Genomic DNA, 27,905 nt, shown 5'->3' with positions numbered 1-27,905 from the left:
TCTGATCTCTCCTACAAAATTAATAAAACAGATCAGAGAAATTATAATCATATCTCCTACTAACTAGATCAGAGAACATGATATCTATACCCATCCTCCTAAGAGACAGATCCAAGACAGACAGAAAAAACATAACATCAATTTAATATTTTGTCCCAAGAAGAAAGATAACACAACATGATCATGTGGAAACTTCCCTCCTAAGAGAGAAGCTCGAGGACTCCCCATTTCTGAGGGGATATATGGGTTTTGTCCACTGCTTACAGGGCATTGTCAGTTTCAATAGTACGATACAGAAATCAACCCAGAAGCAAAAAGCAGCTTAACAATTTCAGTTGTAATAAGTATGGAGGAAATACAGAAGCATCATGATAAAACTACAGGATTCCAAAAAAGGGTTTGGCAAGGATGAGGACACCCAGATGTTACCATAAGATAGGGACTTACTATCTGGAGGGAAAAAAAGTCACTAGATAGGGTCTTTTATTTGCTAGCTATTTGGGTTCAGGTTTGGAGTTCAGTTGAAGGACATTTTGCTCCTATTAACCCAGGGTTTCATAAAAAATACTTTTGGATAATAAAGTACCTCTATCAAATCCAGGTGATCCATATATTCATTTAACAGGGGCTATGACTTTGGAAGGAAGCCCATGATCTCAGTAGAATCAAAACTACTAATTTCAGTAAGAGCTGCCTTTGGGACCTTGGACAGCTCCCATCTTCTGGGACCTGATTTTCCTCATTCATACAATGAGGTGGCTGGACAACATGATCACTAAACTCTTTGGCTATAACCTTGATGATTCCATGACCCTAGGGGTGCTTGTGCCTGAGAGAAAATGCAGACAGCTGGTTGTAGCACTGCAAAATGGAAACACAACCTATGAACTGGATAGAAACTTGTCCCAGGGATAGGCAGGGATGGTTTTGAACCCAGAATACTTTAACACTCATTTTAGCCTTCTCTTTTGCCATTTTAACTTCTTTTAAAGGTGTCTGTGAGAAAGTTATTTCCCTTGGCAGATTATAAATTCTTTTAATCCCAAGGACTATGTGTCATTCCATCTTTGAATCTTTACGTGAAATTTACATAAAATTTACATGAAATAATGCAGAGTTAAGAACATAGAGGGAGAAAAAAACATACTCCAATTTTGTGTAAACACCAAAATCATCTAGAAAAATGCATGAAAAAAAAAAGATTTCAGAAGGCAACGAGGAAGCAAACAAACATTTGTTATCTTGTGGAAGTAAATATACAAATATTTTAATGAAGTATAAATAAAGATTATTGTTTCATAGATGCTAATGTTTTTCAAACTTAAATGTTTTTGTTAATAATCAGTTAATTTTGGAATAAAAAACAAAACAAAATTGAGAGAACTGATCTAGTATAAGAAATTTAAGTGGTTTTGCCAAAATGTTTAATTAAAAAAACAACACCCAAATCATGCATATTTGATCCATAAATTTAGGAAGCTCTGTTGCCACCTACTGACATCTTTGGTGTGTTACAGCAAAGACTGGCAAGGAAGGACATTCATTTTTTAATCTCTGAGAGCTCCAAACAATATGGTAGCTGGTGACATTCATTACCAACTTAACTCTCCAGTATTCAACAAAAGATGACTATGCCCCACATATCACATCTACACATTTATTCTTTAGCATAGATCATAGTATATGAGTTTACAACATCCCAGATGAATTTCCATCATCATACAATTGAGAATCTTTGTATTTCACATTAATTCACTGTTTCTTAAGAGTTTCCTACATTAAATAGATGAGGTTTTTCATCAGGATAATTTATCTCATAGGTAAATAGGGTGTCCACTAATGCTGAGAAGTTAACCATGTTGTACTGGGAGGATATAACATGCAAGTATGAGTTATCTGATGGTTAACAAGGTATATTTTTTGACTGAAGGCTTTTCCACACTCATTACATTCAAAGGGTTTCTCTCCAGTATGAGTTCTCTGATGGTTAATGAGTTCATCCTTCCGAGAGAAAGCTTTATCACATGCATTACACTGAAAAGGCTTTACACCTGTATGAATTCTCTGATGTCTTACAAGGGTTCCCCTAGCTCTGAAGGTTTTCCCACATTCATTACATTCAAAAGGCTTCACTCCAGTATGAATGCTCTGATGTCTAATCAGGGTTCTCCTCTCACTGAAGGCTTTTCCACATTCATTACATTCAAAGGGTTTCTCTCCTGTATGAGTTTTCTGATGTCTTTCAAGGTGTCCTTTCAAACTAAAGGCTTTTCCACATTCTTTACATTCAAAAGGTTTCTCTCCAGTATGAGTTCTTTGATGTCTTTCAAGGAGACCCTTCAAACTAAAGGCCTTCCCACATTCATTACATTCAAAGGGCTTCACTCCAGTATGAGTTAACTGATGTTTAATAAGGTGTACTTTCTGGCTGAAGGCTTTCCCACATTCACTACATTCAAAAGGTTTCACTCCAGTGTGAGTTATTTGATGTCTAATAAGGCTTCCTCTGGCAATAAAGGATTTCCCACATTCATTACATTCAAAGGGTTTGACTCCAGTATGTGTGCCCTGATGTCTATTAGGTTTTCCCTTCTCAGTGAACACTGTCTCACTTTCGTTATATTCAAAAGATTTCTCTCCTGTGTGAGTTCTCTGATGACTTTCAAGGTATCCCTTCAGAGTGAGGTCTTCTTCACACTCATTATAATCAAAAGACTTCACTCCAAGATGAGATATCTGATGATTATTATGGTATACATTTGGACTGAAAGTTTTCCTATATTCATTATAAATAAGCGACTTTACTCCAGTATGACTTATCTGATGGTTAATAAAGTATACTTTCCTACTGAAGGTTTTACCACATTCATTACACTCAAAGGGTTTTACTCCAGTATGAGTTCTTTGATGTCTAATAAGGGCTCCTTTTTCTGTGAAGGCTTTCCCACATTCATTGCATTCAAAGGGTTTCACTCCTGTATGGGTTCTTTGATGTATAATAAGGGTTCCCTTTGCACTGAAGGCTTTCCCACATTCATTGCATTCAAAGGGTTTCACTCCAGTATGAGTTCTTTGATGTCTAATAAGGGCTCCCTTCTCCCCAAAGGTTTTGCCACATTCATTACATTCAAAAGGTTTCACTCCTGTATGAGTTCTCTGATGTCTATTAAGGTCTCCCCTCTGGATAAAGGCTTTCCCACATTCAGTACATTCAAAGGGTTTCTCTCCAGTGTGAGTTCTTTCATGGCTAATAAGGTGTCCCTTCTTGCTGAAGGCTTTCCCACAATCATTACATTCAAAAGGTTTCTCTCCAGTATGAATTCTCTCATGGCTAATAAGGTGTCCCTTCTTGCTGAAGGCTTTCCCACAGTCATCACAGGCAAAAGGTTTCTCTTTAATATGAATTCCTTCATGAGTCATCAAGGGTCTCTGGTCAGGGAAGGTTTTTCCACATTTACTACTTTCACATGGTTTTTCTCCAGTATGAATTCTCTGATATTCAGTAAGTTTTGATCTTCTGCCAAAGGCCTTTCCACTTTCACTATATTCATGTAGCTTTTCTCCAGCACGTAGTCTATGAAATTTAATTAGATCTGAGTGGTAACTGAAGGGCTTCCTGTAAGTGTTATAATGGTTCTTTGCTATGGAGACTGTATTACATTTAATTAGGTCTGAAATCCCCCTGAAGCTTTTACCAAGTGTCTTATATTTATGGGAACTTTCCCCCATAGCACTACTCCATGGTGAAGCAAATCCAGACCCTTGGCTAAAACTTCTGAAAGTATTACACTGAGGTAGACTCACTATGTTAAATGTTGTTCTGTGAGTGCCTGCTACTTGTCTGGATCCTATCCCTTTTGGTATTTCTAAAATGACATGATATTCTCCAGTTTCTCCCATTTCATAATGAAAGGAGCTGTCCTCCTTTAGCCTTTTCTTAGATGATATTCCTGTGCTAATGCCCCGTTTCCACTTTGATTCCTGAGTTTCACATCTGATCTCCTGAGTATGGGAACCTGAAGGAAAAATGTAAAAGTCACTAGTCACCAATTTTGCTGTTTTTCTCCCCCCACCTCTTTCTTTAAAAAACAACAACAAAACCCAACAACCTCCACCCCCTTCCCAAAACCCTTGTCAGTGATGGATTTTGGGGAGGGGAAGCCTAAGTGATGTAAAAGAAAAAGATATAAAAGGGACCCCACCAGGAATTCTCTCTCTCTCTGGCCTTGGAGGAGCTGTCGGAGCAGACTGGAGACTGGCTGCCATAGAAATGACAGACCCCTGGTGCTGAGTTAATAAAATCCAGCTCTTTGAATGAGCTGAGCTGAAAGTGAGTTTGGGTTTTGAGACAGCCTTTGCTAGAGCCAGGGAGATTATCCATTTTCCTCTTTCTCTATTCCCTTGTCCTTGACTTTTAATAAAAACCTGATTTGTTTGTGGTAAAGAGGCTGTTAAGCTTCTTTCTTATTGGCCGGGGAGAAATAACTAAAAAGGCAGTTCAGAGGGGAGGAAGCTTTGGACCTAGAGGTCCCTCATTATTTTCTGAACCCCAATATTATGGCGAGCCACCCAATGAACTGTCCCCATATTAAATTTGGCCTCTACAGAATAAACATTTTAAAAATCATATCTAATGCTAATCATAGTTTTCTATGCTAGGAAAAGGAAACTGTTTTGTCACAAATTCTACCTTCCGTCTCTTGTATAAAGGTGAATGATGCTCAATTTGGTCCAGGAAGAACAAACTCTATTTACAGGGAATTAAAACTAGAAAGGTGAGGAGAGGGTATCAGAGCACATTGCTCCTAGGAATAAATGATGTGTAAGCCAAAGCTCAAAAGGCACTAACAGATGCTACTGAAACCAATACTCAGTGAAAAGCAGAATCATCTTCTGGACATAAGAACAATAAAAAATCAGAAAGAAAGGGGGAAAAACCAGAAATAGCTTATGCTATTATTCAACTGGAAAACGGACTAAGTATACAGAAGGGATGCATTTGGGTAAGCAATTGCAGAAACTTTTAAGAATTACTGAGCTTTGGGGGCTACTAGGTGGCACAGTGGATAAAGCACCAGTCCTGGATTCGGGAGGACCTGAGTTCAAATCTGGCCTTAGACACTTGACACTTACTAGCTGTGTGACCCTGGGCAAGTCATTTAACCCTTATTGCTCCACCAAAAAAAAAAATCTTGGTTTAGGTGCTGCTAAGTCCAGTACAAAGCCTTTCCTGATCATCCCAGTAATTACAATTCTTTAAAAAAAGAAAAAAAGAATTACTGAGCTTCTCCCAAATGGTGAATAAAAAAAGAAACCAATATGTTTCAGGAAATTTTATAACAATAATTCTGAAAAATATTGGACAGGAAAAGAACAGAAATGATAAAAGTTTAGAGGGAGAAATTGAAAACCATTTTTAATCACAATTTCCCCCAGTTCCTCTTCTGTTTGAGTGTGAGCCCTGGGGCTACTTGTTACAGTCAGAAAGTTTGATGAGTACTAAGAACTAAAGGAAGCTCATGATCATAAGGAGGATGAGAGCTGGAAGGACAAAGTTAGAGATTAGACTATAATTGGATTTTAAGAATAGTTCAGGGGCGGCTAGGTGGCACAGTAGATAAAGTACCAGCCCTGGATTCAGGAGGACCTGAGTTCAAATTTGGCCTCAGACACTTGACACTTATTAGCTGTGTGACCCTGGCCAAGTCACTTAACCTTCATTACCCCACCAAAAAAATAGAATAGTTCAATATGTAGATATGATTTTAGGTTGCACATATGCTACCTTCTTGGTGACCTCTGGTGCAGGGAAGAAGTTTACATCTTGACTGAAGGAAGGATCTGGTTGAAAAGATGCTCTCCCCTGACTGAGAAAGGCTTACTGACCACAACTCCACAAATGATGGTGGAGGCAATAGAACTGGTTTACATAAATATGTTGCTCTTCTGCCAGGAAAAGGTTCACTGAACACAGACTCCCCAGGGACTGCCAACCGAATGTCAGGTTTTCTTGAAGGCAGTTGCAGCCCTGAAGGTGGGGAAGAATCAAGAGCAATGACCAGGAAAGGAGAGATATGATAGCAAACATGGAGCTTTAGAAGCCTGATATCCAGTGTGCACCAGCAGTGGAAGCAGACCCAACAAAGGGAAGCCCAAGGACTTCATTCCATGCCCTTTGTAGCTCAGAAGCATGGGAGGTCTCACAACAACGTGAAGGAAATAAGCAAAGACACTGAACGCTCTCATGACCACCCGAGGCCTAAAGCAGGGACAAGAAATGACCTTCCTCCCTTTTCACAAAGCTGGGGGACCAGGGAGGTGGAACGTTGTGAACCCTGTGTCCATTTTGATGACAGGTTAGTTTGGCTTATCTACTTTTTCCATTATCTTTCCTTTCAGTTCTTTGTTATGTGGGATAACTCTGGGCAGGTGGGGGGTGGGAGGGAGTGGTACTGACTCTATTTGGAAATGAAAGTAAGGTAAAAACAAAAGAGATTAAAAAACTTTAAAAAAGACTTATTTGTGGATATGAACATTTTTGTTGATGGCAGGGAATTTAAGATGAATTTTAAAACCAACAAAAGGGAGGAAACATTTCTTTCCCTGAGATGGCTAAATAAGGAGAGAAAGCTGTCCCCAAAGGGATTTGTTCTAGTGAAAAAGGGAGCTCATGCCAGACTGCATCCCAAGGTTGTCAAGGGGCCTTTGGGATCTCCCAACCCAGCATGGATCAGGCTAAGCCTGGCCTTTGAGAGATACCTAGGTGGCATCTTGTAGCCCGCTCACCTGGACAGCGTCTCCTTGGCACTTCTCCCTTGGGCATCCATGGTGCCTCTCCTCTCTCCAACAGGGAAATCATGTCCAGTTTGGAAACAGGCAGCCCTATTCAGAAGAAAGGAAATGAGGAAGTAACAGGGGCTGAAAAGACACCTCAGAGACAGGTTTTCTTCATGGGAAGCAGGGTAGCTAAGAAAGGATTGCTATACAAAGGGTCTCTGAAGCATGCTCTACATTGAATTCTAAGCAAGAATGGGTCTCAGATCAAATTTAGGCTCAGAAAAAAACTGCAGTTCACCAGACCATCCAAAAAATTAGACAAGACCTTTGCATGCCTTTGGGTGTCTCCCCGGGGCTTTATTTGGGTTTTCATGGTCTCACAGCGTTGGAGAGGAGCTCTGAGCCTACCTGGGCGCAACCCTTCCTGGAAAAGAATTGCCACCAGAACATCTTTCTTCTGCCTGAACCCTTCAGGGAGGGGAAGCCTTGACTTCAGGAGGCCCAGGCCCCTCTGGGGCAGCTGGCCTGGCATGAACATGCTTCCTGAATCAAACCTTTTCCCCTTTTCCCCTTGTCCCCGGTACTCTTGATTCTACCCTCTGGAGCCCAACAAGACTCAAAGGGCGACCTGTCGGCCCTCCAAATCTGTGACCAGAACCTTTGTGTTCTTCCTGAACCTTTTTTCTCCAGCCTAAAAATTCTCATTTCCTTGAATTCAGGAGGAATTCCAACACAGCGTGACAGGACTCATGACCCTCGCCCACCCCAACTGCTCTCTGGACCCCCTCCAGCTTATCAGTGTCCCAGAAGTGAACACAATCCTCCAGGTGAGACCCAGTGAGGGTGGAGTAGAGAGGAACCACCGCCTCCTTGTTCCTGGAGGCCCCAGCCCTCTCAACAGCCATTCACTTCTTTGGCCCCCCGCTAAAGCTTTTCCAAACTGCTGGTGCCCCAGGCCTTCCATGTCTTGTCCTTCTGAAGGTGACTGTAACCAAGTGTAAGATTTTACGTAGATCCACTGGATCTCATCTTCCTGGATCCAGCCAAATGCTGATCCACTGTCCAGTAGGTTCTCTATGCCATCCAGAGCTGTGTCATCTACAAGTTTTAATTCATGGTGCATCTAGTAAATGCTTCCTCAATGAACTCTTCAGGGGAGATACAAAGTTTAGCTAAGACATAGTTCTTGTTCACCATCCTGGTGCCTTCAGTCTGGGGAGAGTAAAATCCGTGCACAGGAGTACTCCAAGCAAAATGCCTGGGAAAATGTTTAGAGGATGGGGGGAGGCACAGGGAAGGTTTCCTGTAGGAAGTGGCCTGATTCCCTGGGGACTTGACTAAGAATCTTTCTGGTGAAGAAACAAGGAGTATGGAAGCTCTACCCTCAAAGCCAGCATGAGAAAGCTACAAATTTCCATTTTTACTATGAAAGACATTTCACCTGATAGGGAAAGGAAACATTTTGTTTACTGGCTATCAAGGGTTTTGGAACCTTTCCATATGATACACAATCTGGAATGTTCCTTTATGACAGCTAAGCATTTCAGATCCCCTTCCCTTTTCCCCCATCCTGAGACTTTCCTGATCAGAGGGCTGGAGGGGAGAGCACTAAATGCCCCTCACAGCCTTCCTTTACAGAGGGCCACAATCTGGACTCATCAGCTAACTCCTCACCTGCCATCTTCAGTTCTGCTGGCTTACAACTCCGTGGCACATGATACCCATCGGCGTCTCCCTCCTCCAACCTTCAGCTTCCTTTGGTGTGTTGTAAGCTTCTTGAGGGCAGGGCACACCGTGGGCACTCAATACACATTTGAAGAATTAAAGTAAATCGTGACATGCCAGTGGGCAGATTATTATTGTTGTTGTTAGTGGTGGTTTTGGTCACAAGATATAGCTGGACTTACCCAAGAAGACAAAGTTCTCATAGTTCTCCACCATCACGTGTCGGTACAGGTCTCTCTGAGCGGGCTCCAGATGTCTCCACTCCTCCCAGGTAAATTCCACAGCCACATCCTTGAATGTTACCGGTTTCTGAAACATCAAATGAATTCTGCTCATGCTTCACCCACCTGAGGACCTGATATCACAAAGTAGTAGGAGCAGAGCCTGAATCAAGTAACATCCAGTGGAGGCAGAACCCATGTGACCACTGCCAACTGACCACTGACCAAGACACTGAGCAAAATCATGACTGCTCAAAAGTGAGCTAAGCCCTGCCCTCTGCTCCCTCCCCACTGGAGGGATTTCTGATTTCTGGCTGACTTCTCAACCCAACCAACCGACTCTATGGATTTGACGGCCATGTCACCTCAGAGGGTTTCTCATCACTTGAGGCCTTCATACCTTGTAACAGGCCTCTCGCTGTGCTGGCCCATTTCTGCCACAGGCCTCTAGTTTGGGGAAAGGCCCAGGCCAGCAATGCTTCACTTTTCTCCCAGCTGTGCTTCTGCCACCGTGTCCCTGTGGGCCACCCTGCCCCTTTCAGCTCCCTGCTCTTCTCCATTGGAATGTGAGCCCCTTGAAATGAGGGGATTTTTTTCTTTTTGTTTCTGTTCGTATTCCCAGCATGGAGCACACATATGGCAAGTGCTGAGTAAACAGCTTGTTGCTTGCTCTGACATATGATAATGCTTCCTGCCCTTTCTGTTGTCCTTTCTGGAATTCCAGTTCCATAACTATATTTTAGCCTTTTTGTCTTCTGGCACTCATGGAAATTTGACTCTCCCGAGATGATGATGAATTCTTGCCATCTTGTCCAATGTGGGTTCCACTTTCTCTCATACATTAATTTGGAAGAGAAGAGATCTCTTAAGAGTAGGAAGGAAGGGGAGAGGATTCTGGGAAGATGGCGGGGTAGATCAGAAAACTTTTGGCTTGCCAAATTCCCTCCACAAAAGAAAGATGGAATGTCACCTCAGAGCAGCGAAACTCAGGGTGAAGTAGGTGTCCTCCTAAGACAATCTGAGAAGACCCCAGGAAAAACCCTACTTCTAAGGGTGGAGGTTCAGCATGAGTGAGGTGCAAACACCTCCAGGGTGACTCTGCAAAATCAACAAACAACAAGGCATGGAGGTAGTTGAGTTGAGAGGCAGCCTCAGCCTTAGAAACTTTCATCCCACAGACAGTGTGGGCAACTGACAGCTGAGTAGGAGAAGACTGAAAGGCCTTCCACTGGCAAGGGACACCGAGCACAGCTGTGTTGACCAGACACATCCCAAGCTGTGACTGTGGGGAGAAGGAGCTAGCACATACCTGGTGCGTGCAGTAGTGAGGGGTGGGGGACCTTGTGGGCGGGCTCTGGGCACCTGCAGGAGAGCTCAGCCCCTGGTTTTAGACAGCTGTGGTTTGCAGCCGCAAGAGGGACCATAGGGAGCAAGGTCATTTGAAGGACAGTGTGGCTGGGGACCTAACCATGGCTAAGGAATGAAGAGGAGAGTCTAAGGTTGGGCCCCAAGACAGGCCTCAGAAAACAACTGCTAAAAAACAAAACAAATAAAAATGCAAAGAAAGAACCCAACCATAGATAGCTGCTATGGGGCTAGAGAAGATCTGGGTTCATATTCATAGGAAGATAATGGAGCTAAAAAAGCCATTCCCATTTGAGAAATGTCAAATGGTCCCAAGCACAAGAAGAGTTCTTGGAAGAACTTTAAAAGGACTTTAAAAAACAAATAAGAGGGATTGAGGAAAAATTAAGAAAAAAATTAGAGCAGTTCAAGAAAATCAAGAAAAAAAAGCCAACCAATTTGAAATAGAGAACCAAAAACTTAAGGAAGAAAATCCTCGAAAACTAGAATTTGGCAAAGGGAAGATAATGACGTTTTAAGACAACAAAAAATTATATAACAAAACGAAAAGAATGAAAAATAGAAGAGAAAGTGAAACATCTCATAAGAAAAACAACTAATTTGGACAACAAATCAAGGAGAAAGAATATCAGAATAATGAGATGACCTGAAAATTATGATAAAAAAGAATCTTGATACAATATTGCAAGAAATCATCAAGGAAAATTGCTCTGGGGGGCAGCTAGGTGGCATAGTGGATAGAGCACCGGCCCTGGAGTCAGGAGGACCTGAGTTTGAATCCGGCCTCAGACACTTGACACTTACTAGCTGTGTGACCCTGGGCAAGTCACTTAACCCCAATAGCCTCACTAAAAAAAAAAAAAGTGGATAGGGAGGGGAGAAAGGATAAGGAAGGGACTCTTAAGTAGGTAGGGTAAGGAATAGTAGGGCAAGGTAGTAGGTACAAGTAAAACAGAGGAGTTGAGGAAAGATAGAGTAAATAGGGTGAGAAGGATAGTGAGGAAAAATAGGGAGGAGGAAAATACACAAGTAATTGTAGCTTAGAATGTCAAAGGGATGAATTTACCCACAAAATGGAAATGGATAATGTAATAAAAATTTGAATTCAACAATATATTGCTTTGAGGAAATATAACCATGAGAGATACACATAAACATAAAGGGCAGTAGTAGAATTTATTATGTAAAAACGTAGGGATAGTAATCAGACAAAGTCAAAGTTAAAATAGATTTAATCAAAAGTGAGAAATAGAGAAACTACATAATGTGTCAGCAATAGTATTCAAAATTGTTTGACCATTTAAAATAACTAGACAGCATAAAATACCTGAGTGTCTACCAGCCAAAACAGACAGAGGAACTATTCAAAGATAAACATAAAATACTTTCTAAACTCAGATCCAAACAATTGAAGTAATATTTATTGTTCATGGGTAAGGTCAGTATAAAATTTTTTTTTGGGGGGGGGGGATGAGGGTTAAGTGACTTGCCCAGGGTCACACAGCTTATAAGTGTCAAGTGTCAAGTGTCTGAGGTCAGATTTGAACTCAGATCCTTCCTGAATCCAGCACTAGTGCTTTATCTACTGTGCCACCTAGCTGCTTCCAATATAATTTTTAAAATAACAATTTAACCTCATTTATGGACTCAATGTTCCCGATTAAACTACTAACAACATTCTTTTACTGGGTTAGAAAAAACAATAACAAAGTTCATTTGGAAGAATGAGGTCAGGAGCTTCAAAGAAAACAGGAAAAAAGATGTAAAGGCAATAGTTTCGGCAGGATCAGATCTTAAACTATATTGTCAAGTGAGAGCAGTGTGGAAATGTAAAATGGATACTTTTGATGATTTTAAATTAAATTTTTCTTGTACAAATAAAACCCATGTAGACAAGAACAGAATAAATGCAGAAAACGGGGGAAAACCTTTCATGGACAATATCTCAGATAGGATGTGATTTGGTCGGAACATTGCTGTGGCATAGGAGACGATGAGCCAATTGATATGGAAAGGTACAGAAAGACTTGGACTTGTGAAGGAAAATGCTATCCAACTTCAGAGAAATAGATGATGAGTGGAAATAAGTGTAGTACAGTCTTACATTTACGTGTATAGAAATCTCTGTGTGTGTATATATATATATACATACATATATACGTATCTATCTATCTCCACACTTAATTGCAGTCTTTTTTTTTTTTTTTTTTGCGGGGCAATGGGGGTTAAGTGACTTGCCCAGGGTCACACAACTAGTAAGTGTCAAGTGTCTGAGGCCGGATTTGAACTCAGGAACTCCTGAATCCAGGGCCGGTGCTTTATCCACTGTGCCACCTAGCTGCCCCCAGTTGCAGTCTTCTTTAGGGGGAGGGAGGGTGAAAAATAACAAAGTAAAAAGTGCATAGCAGAAAACAAAAGAAAACCAACAAGAAAGCAAAGCTGGGAAGATTTGAAAACAACCTGTATTTATTATATAGGTTTTCTTGAAATGGAAATTTATTGTTTTATAGTGAATCCTCTCCTATGTTCTGCTGTGTTCTCCTATGTACTTGGCAACTTTTTTTTTCTTTTCTCATTTTGTACTTAAGTTCAAAATTTTAAAAATCTTAAAAAAAATTTAAGAAGAGTAGAAAGGAACCTTTGAAGTCATACAGTGTAACTTCTCAGCCCACATTAAGGTACTGAACTTCCACCAGCACAGCCATGCTAAAAAAATTATATACCTCCATTGTGAAACTTGCCAGGCTACATTCCAACTTAAATTCTTTGGAACCTCTTTATCAACCATTAAAGTAGCCAAAGAAAAAATCCTGGAAGCTTGATACCCTAGAAGGAATCTGGAAGTACAGAGACCATCAGAGATAAAGGAAAGAGATGGTTTTATATACTTATAAATGATATGGTAATTCAGGAAAGAGAATAAACCTGAACTCACCTGAAACCTAGACATCAGGAATCCAGAAGTCGCCCCCTCCTCATCCTCTATGCAACAATCTTGGGAAATAACAGAGTATTGAGGAGCTTGAACTGGAGAAGAAGAAAGAAGTCATGGGAGAGACCAGCCCTCACCAGCATCCTACATGCCCTCATCTCATCCCAGGCTCCTCTATTTTGCCAACCCCACACTCCAGGTATCATATTCAAATAGAAATAGGGGCCACTAAACCATACATGAGGATTCCTGTGGGCCATGTATTGACTCAGACAACCACATGCTAACTTCATCTATGTTCTATGGCATTTTTACTTATTCTGTTAACTATTTCCCAGTTACTCTGGTTCAGGTCACACCAGCATGTGTTTAACACGTCTGTTCTGGGCGTCCTTTCCATTCACTTTCTACTCTGTTTCTGGGCTACAATTTCTGCTGACACACAATGAGGTTCTCTCTATTCCTGCCTCCTCCACTTCCTCTTGACTACAGATCCTTGTTCTAGTTGTGATGTTTAAAATCTAAATTGTGTGATTGCCTTAAATTAGAAGCTTTAGCACCAGGCTTTGGGCATTAAACATTTATTAAAGCATACAGGTATTCACATGGAGTTCAGAAAGTTAAGAAAAGGCCTATCTAGCCTAGAGTTCCAGCCTGGTCTGGTTCTTCCTCAAGTCCTCCTCCACGAGCCTGCTTTGATCAGGAACTCTCTCCTGGTTGTGGAAGCTTTTTATGGGTCTGGAGCATGGGCGGTCCTTACACACTGCTTCAGGCTGATTGGTAGGCATCATCTAAATCTATGGGTTCATTGGACTTGAAGGTGATCTTGAGTTAAGTTCAAAGTCTAGCTTCTAAGAACAATACCTTTTTTTTTTTTTTTTTTTGCAGGGCAATGAGAGTTAAGTGACTTGCCCAGGGTCACACAGCTAGTAAGTGTCAAGTGTCTGAGGCCAGATTTGAACTCAGGAACTCCTGAATTCAGGAGATGCATAACATATTTCATCTCAAGTCTTCTAGCATTATGGTTGCTTACATTATTGATCAGAGTTATCTTTCAAAGTTGTTTATCTTTACAATATTGTTGTTATTGTATAAATTGTTCTCCTTGTTCTACTTATTTCACTTTGCATCAGTTCACACAAATCTTTCCAGGTTTCTCTGAAACTTTCCCCTTCATCATTTTTGTTTTACAGTGTACTAGGGTTGTATCACATTAATATACCATATTCAGCCATTCCTCAATTTGAATTTCTTCCTCTGAAGACTGCCTATTTATATCCTTTGACCATTTATTGATTGGCGAATACTTCTTAGTCTTACAAATTTCAATCAATTTAATATATATTTTAGAAATTATACCTTTATCAGAAAAATGTTGCATATATCTTCCCTATATACATAGTTCTTTTTTTTTTGTTTAGCATTGTATTTTCTGGGGGCGGCTAGGTGGCACAGTGGATAAAGCACTGGCCCTGGATTCAGGAGGACATGAGTTCAAATCCAGCCTCAGACACTTGACACTTAGTAGCTGTGTGACCCTGGGCAAGTCACTTAACCCCCACTGCCCCACAAAAAAAAATAAAATTGTATTTTCCAAATTACATGTAAAAGAAAATGTTGACATCAATTTTTAAAAAACTTTTGCGTTTCAACTTCTCTTCCTCCCTCCCTTCCCACCCCCCACCCCAAGAACTCAAGCAATTCAATATAAGTTAGACATAAGTAGTCATGGAAAACATCTTTACATTATCTAGGTTGTGAGAGAAAACAGATGAAAACAAGACTTCATATTAAGGAGTTGTCCAAAAAAACCAAAAACGTGTTTCAGTCTGTTTTCACATACCATCAATTCTTTCTCTGTAGGTGTACTGCAATTTTCATAAGTCCTTCAGAGTTATATTGAATCATTGCCTTGCTGAAAATACCTGCGTGCTTCCCAGCAGATCATCTTACACTATTGCTGTTGTTTTGTATACAGTACATTTCTCTCTGCTTCAGTTCATGTGGGTCTTTCCAGGCTTTTCTGATAGCATCCTGTTCATCATAACTTTTATATAATACCTTAAACTTGATAAATAATTCTCCTCACAATAGCCCAGCAGAGTAGGTACCATACATTTTGCCATTGTAGTCAATCATCATAACTATTTCCCTCCATCTTATTCCCTTCCAATGTATTTACTCTATTTTCTATCTTATTTTGCCCTGTTCCTCCTCAAGAGTGTTTTACATCTGACTGTCCCTTCCCCAGCTCTGTATACCCTTCTTTCACCCTTCCTTCCTTATCCTCTTCCTACTTTCCAGTAGGGTTAAATAGATTACTCCTCCCAATTGGGTGTGTATGTTATTCCCTCCTGGAGCCCATTCTGATGAGGTTAAGGTCTTTGAGCTAATTCTGTTTTCTTAAATTTTTCTTCCTCCCTCCCTCCTCAACTCTCCCTATGAAATGAAACAATTCAATATATGTCATACATGTGCTGACATGCAGAACATCTTCACCTTCCTCAAAAGTGTTTTGCTTTTTACAGCTCCCTCCCCCAAACTTCCCTTCCCTCCTTCCCCTCTTCTCCCATCCCCTCCCACCCCCATCTCCTTGCCCACCCACTTTTCCACAGGGCAAAAATATATTACTATACCCACTTGAGTATGTATGTTATTCCCTCTTTGAGCCAATTCTGATGATAGTAAGGTTCACTCAGTGCCCTTTTCCTTCCCCCCTTCCCCTCCCCATCATAAGCTTTTTTCTTGTTTCCTTCATGTGAGCTACCTTTCCCCATTCCACCTCTCCCCTTTCCCCTCCCCCAGTCTATTCCTTCTACCCCTCAACCCTATTTTAAAGATGTCATCAATCCATGATGTCTTAATTGCCCAATCCATAACCTTTTCTCCATCTTCATCCTCCTTGATCACTCTGTAATAATTGACACTGTAAATCACCTTCTCCTCTGGATTTTTGTGACACTGTTTTCTCCTGGTTCTCTCATATGTCTGACCATTCTTTTTCAGTCTCTTTTGCTGGTTCTTCACCTGCATCAACCCTTCTCCCCACAAAGGCTTTATCCTGGGTTTCCTCTTTTTATTCTATGCTAATTCTGTGAAGGGATAGAATCTGGTTTGAATGGTTTGGTCTCAGCCCCAAGGATGTGTGTATGCTAAGGTTTAACTGACCCAGAGACTGGGTGATCCCACCTGCCCCATCTGCTTTTATGCTGTGGAATAGTTTTGTGTTTCTCTGCCCTTTGTTCCTTATTAGGTATCTTGAAAATGTAGAGGAGTGTCAAGAAGGAGATGGGTCAAGAGTGTCCAAGGCTGCAGAGAGACCAAGAAGAATGAGGATGGAGAAAAGGGTTTAACAACTAAGAGATCATGAGTAACTTTGGAAAGAGCAGTTTCAATGGAATAATGCGGTGGAAGCAAGACTGTGGAGTTAAGAAGAGAGCTGAAAGGAGAGAAAGTGGAGACACCCATTGCAAAAGGCCTTCTCAAAGAGTTTAGCTACAAAGGGCAGAAGAGATAGAGACTAACGGCAGAGATGGACTGATCAAATGAGGGTTTTTTGAGAGGAGACGTGGGTATGATTGTAAGCAGTAGGGAATAAGCCACCAGAGAGAGAGGCTAAAAATAAATGAGTGGGGATGGCAGAGGGGGCGACCTGTTGGAGGAGATGGGATTACTTGAGCAGGTTGAGGGGTTAGCCTTGATAAGGAGTAAGACCACTTCATCATGTGAGACAGGGGTGAAGGAGAACATGGTAAGCTGAAGGCATCTGAGTCATAGGGGATAAGAAGGGGAAAGAAAGAGCTCTCAATAGATGACCTCAATTTTTTCCTGTAAAATGTGAGGAAAGGTTTCTCAGCTAATGGTAGGGAAGGGGGGCTATGGGAGGCTTGAGGAGGGGTGAAAAGGTTTGGAAGAGCCCCTGTGGAGAGAGGGAGAGGGAATTGATAGGAGAAGGATTATGGGATTTCCAGGCAGCAGTGAGGTCCCAGTTGAGGTCTGGTAACATAAATTTGTAGTTGTGTAATTTTCTCTATCTTCATTCAGCAGCATGCATGTAGGACTAAAGGCAGGGGATGGTGGGAGTGATCCAAGCTGAGGCTTCTCAGGTACAGTCAGTGAAATGATAAGGGGACTAGGGACTCAAGAGAAGAGAACTGTGGAGTTTAACTAGTTAAGCAAGGGATCAAGATGGGGAAAAGAGAGTGGAGGGAAGAGGAGATAGCCTAGGAGAGAAATAAAGGGTCAAGGGCCTAGGGGTCACAGTGTGGATGAAGAGCAGAGTTTGGTATGGGAAGAGGGGAAAGAGGGAACCCAACAGAGTGGGATTTCAGATAAGGGGATTTCAGACTTCTCAAACATGGAGGGGATTGGCTGTTGTCCTTCATTCTCAAAGAGGACCAAAATCACATCACTCTGTTGGAATTAAGGTATACTGTATCCTACTGTGGCTGACCAGACCAATAGGAATATAGGTGATGGCAAGATCAAGAGCACGTCCATTTTTATGTGTGGCTGAGGTGGGGTGAAGGAACAGCTAATGGGAGGTGGAGGAAGTTAAAGGTTGGGATGTTTGAGGGAGAGTTAATATGGTTGTTGAAGTCCCAGTATGAGGGCAAGAGTAAGGAGGAGGGAAAGTCTGTGAACCAGACACTGAACTTACTGCGAAAGGAACAAGCACGTCCTGGAAAGTGTCTACAGGATGGTGATTAGTCCATGGAGATGTCACAGACCTCAAAGGAGGAGAGGTAACTGAATGGTGGTGACAGGGAGACGACCTGGAAGCAGCAGTGGGGGGCAAGGAGTCTTCCAACTCCCCTATCTTGACAGGGAGCTGAGGAGAAGAGTGAAGGGGCAGCCAGGACTGGCCAGGGGAGCCAGGGAGGCTGTCTCATCTGAAGGGAGCAACCTCTCAGGGAGAGCCAGCGGATGTTGGAAATCTCTGTTCTGAGCATGAATGTTCATGCAGTCTGTGCTTTTGTTTAAGGTTTGATAATTTAAAAGGTTTTTTTTAACTAACTTTTGATAAGTATTTTTTCCTATCTCAAATAATTCATTTATACCAGTTTTCTCTGGTGCAAAAAGACATGGGTGAGGCGTGATCAAAGCCCGGGGAAAGGAGGAGGGAGGACTGAGGAAGGCATGACAATGTAAAATGTCCAGTTTTCACATGTTCTGTGAAAATACTGTCACTACTTTCATGGCACTTTCCCAACTGAAGTGCTTTTGTAGCTAAGGAACAGGGCAGCCACAGACTTCTGGATGAGGTGTGAAAGCTATAAAGAGCTCATCTTTTTTATCTGACTTCTCAAATGCTAAAAATCAGAACAAGAGCCTAGCAGTGGTTACCTATCATTGAGCCTTTCATGCTTTCATCAAAAGGATGAGAGGAGCAAGATCTCGATGTCATGTGATCAGGAAACACGTGTGATGTTGGAGCCATCACTTCTGTGTGGCTGGCCAGACTCACACATTCTGAGATTTATGTAGTTAGTGAGACGTGCTTGTCATGTGATAAAGGTCACGGTGAAATGTAAGTTCCTTCAGGCAGGGCTTGGCTCAATGCAGTCTTTATATCCCCAGTATCTTGCGCAGTGCCTGGTACCAAGCAGGTGCTTAATAGATGCTTGTTCATTGACTGACTGATTGATAGCATGGAACCAGCTGGGGAAGAAAGTGCTGGTAGATCTGGGCCAAGTGATGGTGGATGTTGAGAGGCAGTGAGTAGAGGAAGGCAAATGAAAAGTGGGGTTGGCTGCTTTCCTTGATCTTTCCGTTGCTGACCCCCTCCCCTGACCTGGTTTTATGAGTTGACTTCATTCCCTTCACAACACTTCTGTAATCTCACCTCTTTCCTCAAATATCAGGGCCAAATTCTCCATGGTCAACCTCTTCTTGTTGTCTTCTGTCTGATCTGACTTCGTCTCTGCCCAGCCCAGATGGTCAGGAAGGATGGCACCCTCGGCTCCTCCAAGATTTGCCTCCTCCCATTAGGTGCTGCCCCAAGGCCTCGGAAGGTTCTGCTCTGAGGGGAATCCTGACTGTAAACCTGGGGCCCAGAGCCTCCAACACATAACAAATGTAATAGAGAAATAAAATATATACCCATCTCATATGTACATTCTGTATACATAAGTGTACATACAATCTCTCATATACATTCTGTAAGCATTTATGTATATGCACATCTCACACATGCATTCTGTAAACATGTTTACAAGTGTTTCATATATATATTCTGTATACATATATACACACCTTATATATCTATTCTGTAAACAAATGTGCACACATTTCACATATACATTCCAGATGTATAGACACATATACATTCTGTAAACATAGATGTATACACAATCTCATATATAGTCTGTAAATGTATATGCATATATGTACATATATGTAGACACATCTCATTCTATAAATGTATATATGTATACAACTTAATACATACATTCTATATGCATATATATATATCCTGTAAACAGATATGTATATACACACACATCTGACATACACATTCCATGTATATATACACAATCTCATATGTCCATTCTATATACACATATACATACATATGAGATTGGAATGATTGGAATGACGCCACCTTCTGGAGACTTACTGTAGAAAAACTCCGCCATGAGGAGAAGGCCTCTGAGGGCAAGCCAGGAAGTGACGTTTGCTCATGGGTACTGTCTATCAAGGCTACCAGCCAATCAACTTGAGGAGCCTCCCATTTCTGGGAGGGGGACATGAAGTAGAAAGCAGACACTGGCGGAGGGGTTCTGTCTCTTTTTGGTGCCTGACCTCACCATGGTGGGTCAGATGATAGGGTCTCTTAGAAATAGTTAGATTTTTGCCTTTCTCTCTCTCTTTACCAAATTCTTATTCTCCTTAATAAATGCTTAAAAGTCTAAAGCTTATAATTTATTGGCAACCACTCATTAGATATTTTCGACAGTATAGCTAGAATTTTAGCCCCTTACAAGATATAAGTCTATATACATACATGGGTATAGGTGCACACACATGTATGCATGTGTATATATACACACATGCATGCATGCTTTGTGTTTGATCTACCCATCTACCCATCTGGCTCAGAGGAACATGCCCTATTTCCCTCCTGGGACCAGTCAGAGGATAAAATGGAAGAAGGTGGTAAGTTGGGGCTGCCATGTTGTGGTTCGGAATATGCCAGGTGTACTAGCTGGATCTGTTGTACATTTCAGAACCGATGGATCATGGAAGAGTTGTCATCACTGGAAGGAATTACCAGGGGTGGTTCCTGAGAGGCAGTGTGGTGCCAGGGACCAACCCTGGATTCAAATGCCGCCCCCAGTGCTAGCTGTGAGGCCAAAGGCAGAGTGATGGAGTGGAGGAGAGCCCTGGGGCACAAATTCTGTGCCAGACACTAGCAGGGTGATCATAGGCATGTGATGTAAGTTCTCAGGGGCTCAGTCTCCCTTTCTGTAAAGCAGGGGTGACCGTCCTTGAATTTGTAATCCTTGAATCACTGCTTCCCAGGGCCGTGGAGAGGCCTGTGAGGGCCAAAATTGGATATACTAAGAGCTATTTGGGTGATGCCGGAAATATGAGGGACCTTTTTTTAGGTTTAATCTCCCCTCTGAATTATTCTTTTTAGATACTTCTCCCAGGCCAATAAGAAAAAGGAGCCTCTAAGCTTTAGTTCACAAAAGGATCAGATTTTATTACTTGGGAATTGATTAAACAACAAAGGTGAAACTAATAAAAATCAAAGATAAGGAAATGGGAAAATAGAAATACAGATGAATATTATTAACTATAAACTTAGCCTATTAGGGTTTTCCGTAATTAAACTCACCCAAGCTTGAACAACCTGCCAGACCAAGAGCCAGCATGCACACCACCAGGCCTTGCCTCGGAACACGCCTAGGCTCCCTACAGGTAGCATTCAACCTCCCTTCCCCCAAAAAGGGGAGGTCCTTCAAAAGCTGTTCAGCAGCATATGAGAGTAACTCTCAGGGTGGGCCAGGTGTGGCTCCTCCCAAATGATTCAGCTAAAACTTTACTACAAATAAGTTTTACCACAGGCCCTACTGCCTCACATCTGCGTAGTGTTGTGCGGGTCTGTGAGTGCTGTATAAATGCCCACAGCTACTATTCTGGCTACCTTCTTTGGAGAGGAAGCACATGAGGTAGGGGACTGAGGCTGGCCCACAGCCAGGAAGACCGGCTCAAGCCCTGCCTCTGACTCCTACCAGCTGTGTGACCTTTGCTCTTCCGTACCCAAGGAGCCCTCCAAGTCTGTGAGTGAGAGAGGAGCTGTTTGCATCCTGAAGGCCATTTTCACACTGGGCATTTCCTATACCCATGAAAACCAGCAAACCCCCCTGACTCCTCCTGCTGGGATTCCAGGGGGAGTCTGGCCAGTTTTGTGGATGATCATCGAGTGAGGGAGATGGTGTCTGTGTGTTGTCTTGCTAAAGGTCTGTATGGGCTTCCTTGATGTCCAGGGGAGTGCTCTCATGTACGTGACTGGATCAGGAAAGCACTGAATGCAGGCACCTACATCAACCACAGTAGATACTGTGAGAACCAAGCCAGTGAGGCTGCTCTGAGGCTGCTTGAGCTCCCAGGTAGCAGCTGCTGGGATCACAGGGAGGGAATAGGGGTGAAATAAACAGTCCCACACTTGGCAGATGTTACCACCTAGGGCAAGGGACAGCCCAGCCCAAGTCACTATTGGTATTTCCAGCCACATATCTGAGAATGAGCATTAGCTTTCAATGTTGAGTCAAGGCAGATGTACCCAAGGCCTTGACGCTTAGTTGAGCAGCTAGGTGGTGCAGTGGAAAGAATAGTGGGGCTGGAGTCCAAATTTAGCCTCAGATACTTATTAGCTGTGTGACCCTGGGCAAGTCACTTCACCCTGTTTGCCTCAGTTTCCTCATCTTTAAAATAAGCTGGAGAAGGAAATGGCAAATGATTCCAGCATTTCTGCCAAGAAAATCTCAAATGGGGTCACAAAGAGTTGGACATAGCTGAAAACGACTGAACAACAACAAAAAAATTTGTTCCGTTTTATTTACTGAAAGGGATAAAGGAAATAGAGTTCTGGGAAGACCTAAGAGAGAACCACCTTGCTTACCACAGGCAAAAGTACTTATTTTTGGTTACAGTGACATTTTTCCCAGCAACTAATTTATATGCCTATTTAAAAACTTTAATGTTTTTAAAATCAAAGAACTATCTGGGGAAACACAGAATAATTTCTTATGTGCTACTTGTGCTATATGTGACAAAAATGAGAATTTTGGATTTCTCGATCTAGGCTAGAAGGCCCCGAGCAGAGGTATCAGAGGCAATGGGACAAGCTTCTTACAACAGCCAAGACAGGGATGAGATACCAAGAGAAACAAGCAAGCTGAGACCAGCAGACTAGAGAAAGGAAGCTCTTTGGCTGATGTTGGAGAGAAGCTCGAATGCTGGGAGCTAACTGGGGGAAGTAGGCTTCCCCACAGACTGAAAAACCTGCTAGGGAAAGGCTGTCTTGCACTCTAGTGCCATTCACAGCTTAAGAGAAGAAATCCTCTAGATGCTCATCCACATTACCCTTCATTGCCTTTCTATGGATCCAATGATCATCTTTAAACTAATGATTCTCAGTTTTACTTATTTTCATTTTCATTTTTTTTTTTTTGGCGGGGCATTGAAGGTTAAGTGACTTGGCCAGAGTCACACAGCTAGTGTCAAGTGTCTGAGGCCAAATTTGAACTCAGGTCCTCCTGAATCCAGGGCTGGTGCTTTATCCACTGCGCCACCTAGCTGCCCCTCAGTTTTACTTATCGAGCCTTAACTTCCCTCCTAGCCTCCAGACTCACATCTGTAACTGCATATTGGACATCTTGAGCTAGGTGTCCTAAATATCGTAAACTCAACACGTCTAAAACTAAACTCATTATCTTTTCCTGCCAAGTTCTCCCCTCTTCCTAACCTTCTGATTACTGTGGAGGATGCTATCATCTTCCTAGTCATTCAGGTTCATGAAACCAGTTATCCTTGACTCCTCACTCTCTCACCTCCTATATCTCATCTGTTATCAAGTCCTATAGATTTTACCTTTATAACATCTCTTGCACACATCTCCTTCTCTGTTCTGACACTGCTACCACTTTGGTGCAAGCCCACATCATACCTAGACTACTGTAATAGCTTTCCAGTTACTCTCCCTACCTCAAGTCTCTCCTCACTCATCCATACTCTACTCAGTTGTCAGACTGATACTCCTAAAGCTCAGGTCTGATCGTATACATAAACTCTGTGCCCCCCTGCCTTCCACACTACCTTTCTAGCCTTTTTTCTTTTTTAAAAAATAATAAACATTTTTATTTAAAGTTTTGAGTTACAAATTTTATCCCTCCCCTCACTGAGATAGTAAGCCATCAGAAGTGGGTTATCCATGTGCAACTATGTAAAACATGACCGTGTTAGTCATTTTGTGCCTTTCTAGACTCCTTGTACCTTATAACCACCCCTCCCCTCTCCTCCCCCTCACATACTCTGCCACACAGTGATGCTGGCCTCCTTCTACGCATTTTGGGGGGGGGGCAATGAGGGTTAAGTGACTTGCCCAGGGTCACACAGCTAGTGTCAAGTGTCTGAGACTGGATTTGAACTCAGGTCTTCCTGAATCCAGGGCTGGTGCTTTATCCACTGTGCCACCTAGCTGCCTCTCTTCTAAGCATTTTCATTGGTGTCCCTTCTGCCTGGAATGCCCCACCTCCTCATCTCCATCTCCTGGCTTCCTACAAGCCCCAAATAAAATCCAGCCTTCTATAAATAGCCTTTTCTGTGTCCATCCATCCAATCGTTTTGTACAGATCTTCTTGTATGTGGTCCTCCTCATGAGACTGTGAGCTCCTTGAAATCAAGGAATTCTCTGTTGCCTTTCTTTGTACGCCCAGCACTTAGAATGGTGCCTGGTGTATTGAAGGCATTTAACAAATGCTTGTGGACCTCCCTTGAGTTCAGTGGTCCCAGAAGGGAAAATCTTCGTGGAAGAGACAGCAGAGCTGAATAATTCTGCAGATCCTGGGCTGAAAGGCACGGCTTTTCACTGAAAGCTTGTAACGCCGCCTCAATGCCCAGCCAAGAGAGCAGATCTGAGAAGCTACACAGATTCCAGGCTTTCAGGCCTCTGTCTGCTACAGATCTCATCACTGCTTTAGCAACCCAAGAGTAGCAGAGAAACAGATTTGGATCCAGGAGCCAAGATAGACCCAGGAGAAGGCTGGTTCTGTCCCGAAGCATGTTACACATCCAGGACACGAAGGCCTTTAGTGCAAAGTTGTCAGCTGCCTCCATGAGCACGCGGCTTCCATCTCACGTGCCTTAATACGGGCTTTTGGTAAGCTTGTGCTCATTTCCCCCAGAGACAGGCATGCCGTGGAGGTAGAGTGTGAGCCAGGCTTATGTGCAGACTTACGTTGTGATTATCTCTATTTGCCTTCTGTTAGTAAACTCTAGACCACTGAAAGCTAGTTTGCCTGCTTTGGCTCTAGCCCGCAGGATGCCAAGGTTAATAAATGCAGTGACTGGGCATTCCTCCCTTCGGCTTCTGCTAGCCTGGCACCCTGAGGTTCCCTACTTCCATGCCCCCATTGCCCACTCCTCAGGCACCTTAGAGAATACCTTTACGGGCCTTACAGAGAACAGGGCAGTCTCCTATTGACATCACACTTCCTCTTTGTCTGAGCCCAGAGCATGGATACGCCTCTTCCTCTGCCTCCTCTCCATGACTGGTACCAGCTGCAGGCATACACCAAGACTGCCTCCCTTGGCAGCTGTCCTCCTCCTCTCTTTGTGAGGAGCAATCAAGATGCGCCCATGGTTGCTCTCCATCCAAACTCACCACAACAAAGCTGGAGGATTTACTGAGAGGGAAGAGCTCTGGCTGGACTTTTTCAGGAAAGAAAGAGAGAGGTGGGGGAGAGGAAGTGCTACAGGGGTGGGCATCTTCCCCATAGAAGCTGGTGGCCAGTTAGCTAGGAGACCAAGGTCCCAAGGTAGTAAGGGCATCCAGCTGGCATTCAGCTCAGGGCAGAAAGCTTGCCCCTTAAACCTAACCCTTCCCAGGTCTTTCTGCCTTGTGACTCGAATTGCCGCAGGCCTGAGTTTGAGTGGGGACACTGGAAGCGGCATCAGAAGGTGCCCAGTAGACCATCCAATAGGTCCTTCTGCTTGGACTTCTGTTACCCACCATGGCTACAAGATTCCAGGTATCCGTTACTCCAGTGGCATCAGCCTAGAGCCTATGGAAGAAGGATGCAGCTGGAACACAGAGACCTCTTAGGTCCCGCACACTGATGGGGGCAATGGTCAGTCACAGCCCTTTGAGAATCCCCTGCTGCTGGCTCCTAAGACAGGACAGACTGAGCTGGAATGTCGCTGTCACATGGAGACCTGTGACCGCAGCCTCCAAGGAGTCTTGACCCAGAGCGAGTCCCACAAGCCGGGGTGCGTATTTTGTCCTTCAGTTGTTTCCCTCACGTCCAACCCTTCCCGACCCCATCTGGGGTTCTCTTGGCCAAGACCCCGGAGTGGCTTACAAGGTGTCAAGGCGCACCGCTCACGAATTCCTTTACCATCTGTGTCTGGTACGGGCTCTGGTGTCATTTTGGCTCATTGTTTAAAATGACAAGGACACCGGGGGACCCCAGAGCTACAGTTCTGGGTAGTCAAGGTCCATCTCCCACAACAAGGTTCACTCAGGAATGTGGGATCACCACTTCTCCGGGTAAGGACCCCAGTCTGCAGGAGTGGGTACAAGTGGGGGAGAGAGCCAGCCTCCGCACCGAGAAGGGGGCGTCGCTGCCACACCCAAGGGGCCACATCCGCGGACGCTCACGGCCGTCAGCACCCCCCTGAGAGGGCCACTGGTTCGCGCTTGGGCTCAAGTCCTCTCCCTCGACGTTTAGGACCCCCACTTACAAAGCAGCGGCTGACCGGCCGCGGGCACGGGTTTCCTCGTCCGAAATGACCCACCGGGAGAAAGCACAGGTGCAGACCCTCCCCCCACGGCCTGGGAAATGACCTCAGTCCGCTCAGTGCCCGGACCGTCTGACCACGGAGGGCCGAGACTGTCCCCCCATGCCCAGAGCCCCAAGCTTGGGTGGCATCGGAGCCGGGGAGAAGACCCCGAGCCTGACCCCTGACCCGTCCCGGCCGAGCGATCTTGGGAAGGTCTGCGCCCCGTTTGCCTCAGTTTCCCCATCTGTAAGTGGGGGCCGTCACAGCGGGGGTCGTGGTGGCCCTGAGTTCACACCTGTCATGCAGGCGCCCCGCGAGGCTGACAGCGCCCTCCGTGCTGATGCTCCTGCTCCTGGGGGTGGCGGTGGTGGTCAGGCACCAAGAACTAGCCCCCGGGGTGTCCACCCCCTTAGTCACAGGCACACCCACATGCTAGGTCAGGACTTACCCGCAGGGGGCGCCGGGGGCGCGCTACCTCCTTTACCAGCTCCACCAGGGGGCGCGCGGACGGTGCTGCGCCTGCGCACTCCCAGAGCTTCCACCAAGCCCAGTCCCGCCGTCCGGACTCTCGGTACAATGCGGGACCTGGCTCCCACGGCCGGAAACACAGCGAGGCCGGGACGCGGAAGGACGACTCCCGGCGTACACCGGGCGCTGCGGCATCCGTCCCGGACGGGCAGGAGGAGTTCCCGACGCATTCTGGGAGACGGAGTCCAGGCGTCCGAAGGCGAGCGACGCCCCTACGTGGTCCGCTCTACCGGGCGCGTCCCCGGACTCCATTTCCCAGAAGGCTCTGCGCCCCGTTAGAGTGTCTCGTGTGCGCCTGCGTACTGACTGGAGGCGGGGCCGCTGTAGAGGAGCCAGAGTTGGACCTGCTGCAGACCCAACTCCCCTGAGGTTCACCTGCAGCCTCTCTTGTCCTAACACCCCCACCTCCCCGCCCACCCCCCGCAACCGGCCTTGGCCTTGGCCGGGTGACCACTTGCGGGCCTCGTCAGTCCTCCGGCCAGTCTCTATCGATCCCGTCTCCCTTTTAAAGCTCTTTAAAGAAGCTCTTTGCCGCCTTGGAAGCAAACCACACAAGTGAGCTGCGCTCGCTGCTATGGCCGGGGGCTGGACCGAGCGCGGGAAGTCAGGAAGACCTGGGTGTGAATGCAAACCCATGGCAAGCCACCTTCACATCAGCCTGTCGAAGTGTTCCCATCTTTGAGAATCGCGACAGGTCTGTCGTGAAAATCAAGTGAGGTCGTTTGTAAAGCGCCCGGCAAACAGTAGGAGCAACATAAATGCTCCTTCCCTTCCCCAATCCCAGCCCTGAGGCTGCCCTGCCTCTGGCCCTAGAGGAGGGAGAGAGAAGGCTGGAAATGAGGGGCCACCTGCAAAGGAGGGTCGCGGTCTCAGGGCTGGGACAGAGCCGCCAAACGTTGTGAGCGACCCCGAGAACGACGACCCTAAAGGGGATTTGACTAAGGCCTGTCCAGTTGTAAGACAGCACCGGCTGGGAAGGATGGCCAACGTGCTGGGGCTGGCGGCTGAACATTGGAACACAGAAGTGGCACCATCCACCCGTGGGACTCTTGGAAACAATGGACTGCAAACTCCAGCAACTGTTGATGGAATATTCGAGATAATTAGAGGAGCTAAAAAAGGAAGATGTCGGAAAGAGATACGGCTTCACCAAGAACAGGCCATTGATTGCCTTCATTTCCTTCGTTTAAGTTACTAAAGTTATAGAACACAGAAGTGTTACTGATAGCGTTTGCTGTGATTTTAGTAAAGCATTTGTGATTTATCCGAGGAACACAGAAGATGGCCACAGAGAGACCTTTAAGATGGCAACCCTCCTCCCTCTCCCATCTTTCAGGAATTGAAGA

General features: G+C 44.3%; 1 protein-coding gene across 5 annotated transcripts; it reads right to left on the bottom strand.

Moving 5' to 3' along the window:
• Positions 1 to 361: 361 nt before the first annotated feature.
• LOC122751839 (zinc finger protein 260-like) lies at positions 362 to 27,905 on the bottom strand. 5 transcript variants are annotated; one of them, XM_043999026.1, is made up of 6 exons: positions 26,480 to 26,616; positions 18,866 to 19,042; positions 13,024 to 13,115; positions 8,685 to 8,811; positions 6,787 to 6,882; positions 362 to 4,016 (listed from the first exon to the last, which is right to left on the bottom strand). In XM_043999026.1, the coding sequence occupies exons 2-6, from the start codon at positions 18,897 to 18,899 to the stop codon at positions 1,837 to 1,839; spliced, it is 2,529 nt and encodes an 842-aa protein (XP_043854961.1). In that variant the 5' UTR covers positions 18,900 to 19,042; positions 26,480 to 26,616; the 3' UTR covers positions 362 to 1,836. The 5 variants fall into 5 exon arrangements, with proteins under 5 accessions (XP_043854961.1, XP_043854960.1, XP_043854962.1 ...); XM_043999025.1 differs by having other exon boundaries at positions 18,866 to 19,080; positions 26,480 to 26,572; XM_043999027.1 differs by having other exon boundaries at positions 18,866 to 19,037; positions 26,480 to 26,522.

The sequence above is a fragment of the Dromiciops gliroides genome, chromosome 3, assembly GCF_019393635.1.
Source record: "Dromiciops gliroides isolate mDroGli1 chromosome 3, mDroGli1.pri, whole genome shotgun sequence".
Classification (NCBI taxonomy): domain Eukaryota; kingdom Metazoa; phylum Chordata; class Mammalia; order Microbiotheria; family Microbiotheriidae; genus Dromiciops; species Dromiciops gliroides.
This window is presented reverse-complemented; position numbering and strand designations above follow the sequence as displayed.

Excerpts from the sequence above, each read along its gene's own strand:
- LOC122751839 (XM_043999024.1), bottom strand. The coding sequence starts at position 26,729 with ATGCGTCGGGAACTCCTCCTGCCCGTCCGGGACGGATGCCGCAGCGCC. Across the intron at positions 13,116-26,479 it reads GCCCCCGGCGCCCCCTGCGG|TTCAAGCTCCTCAATACTCT; the intron begins GTAAGTCCTGAC and ends CTTCTTCTCCAG. Across the intron at positions 4,017-6,786 it reads GCCAAGGAGACGCTGTCCAG|GTTCCCATACTCAGGAGATC; the intron begins GTGAGCGGGCTA and ends TTTTTCCTTCAG.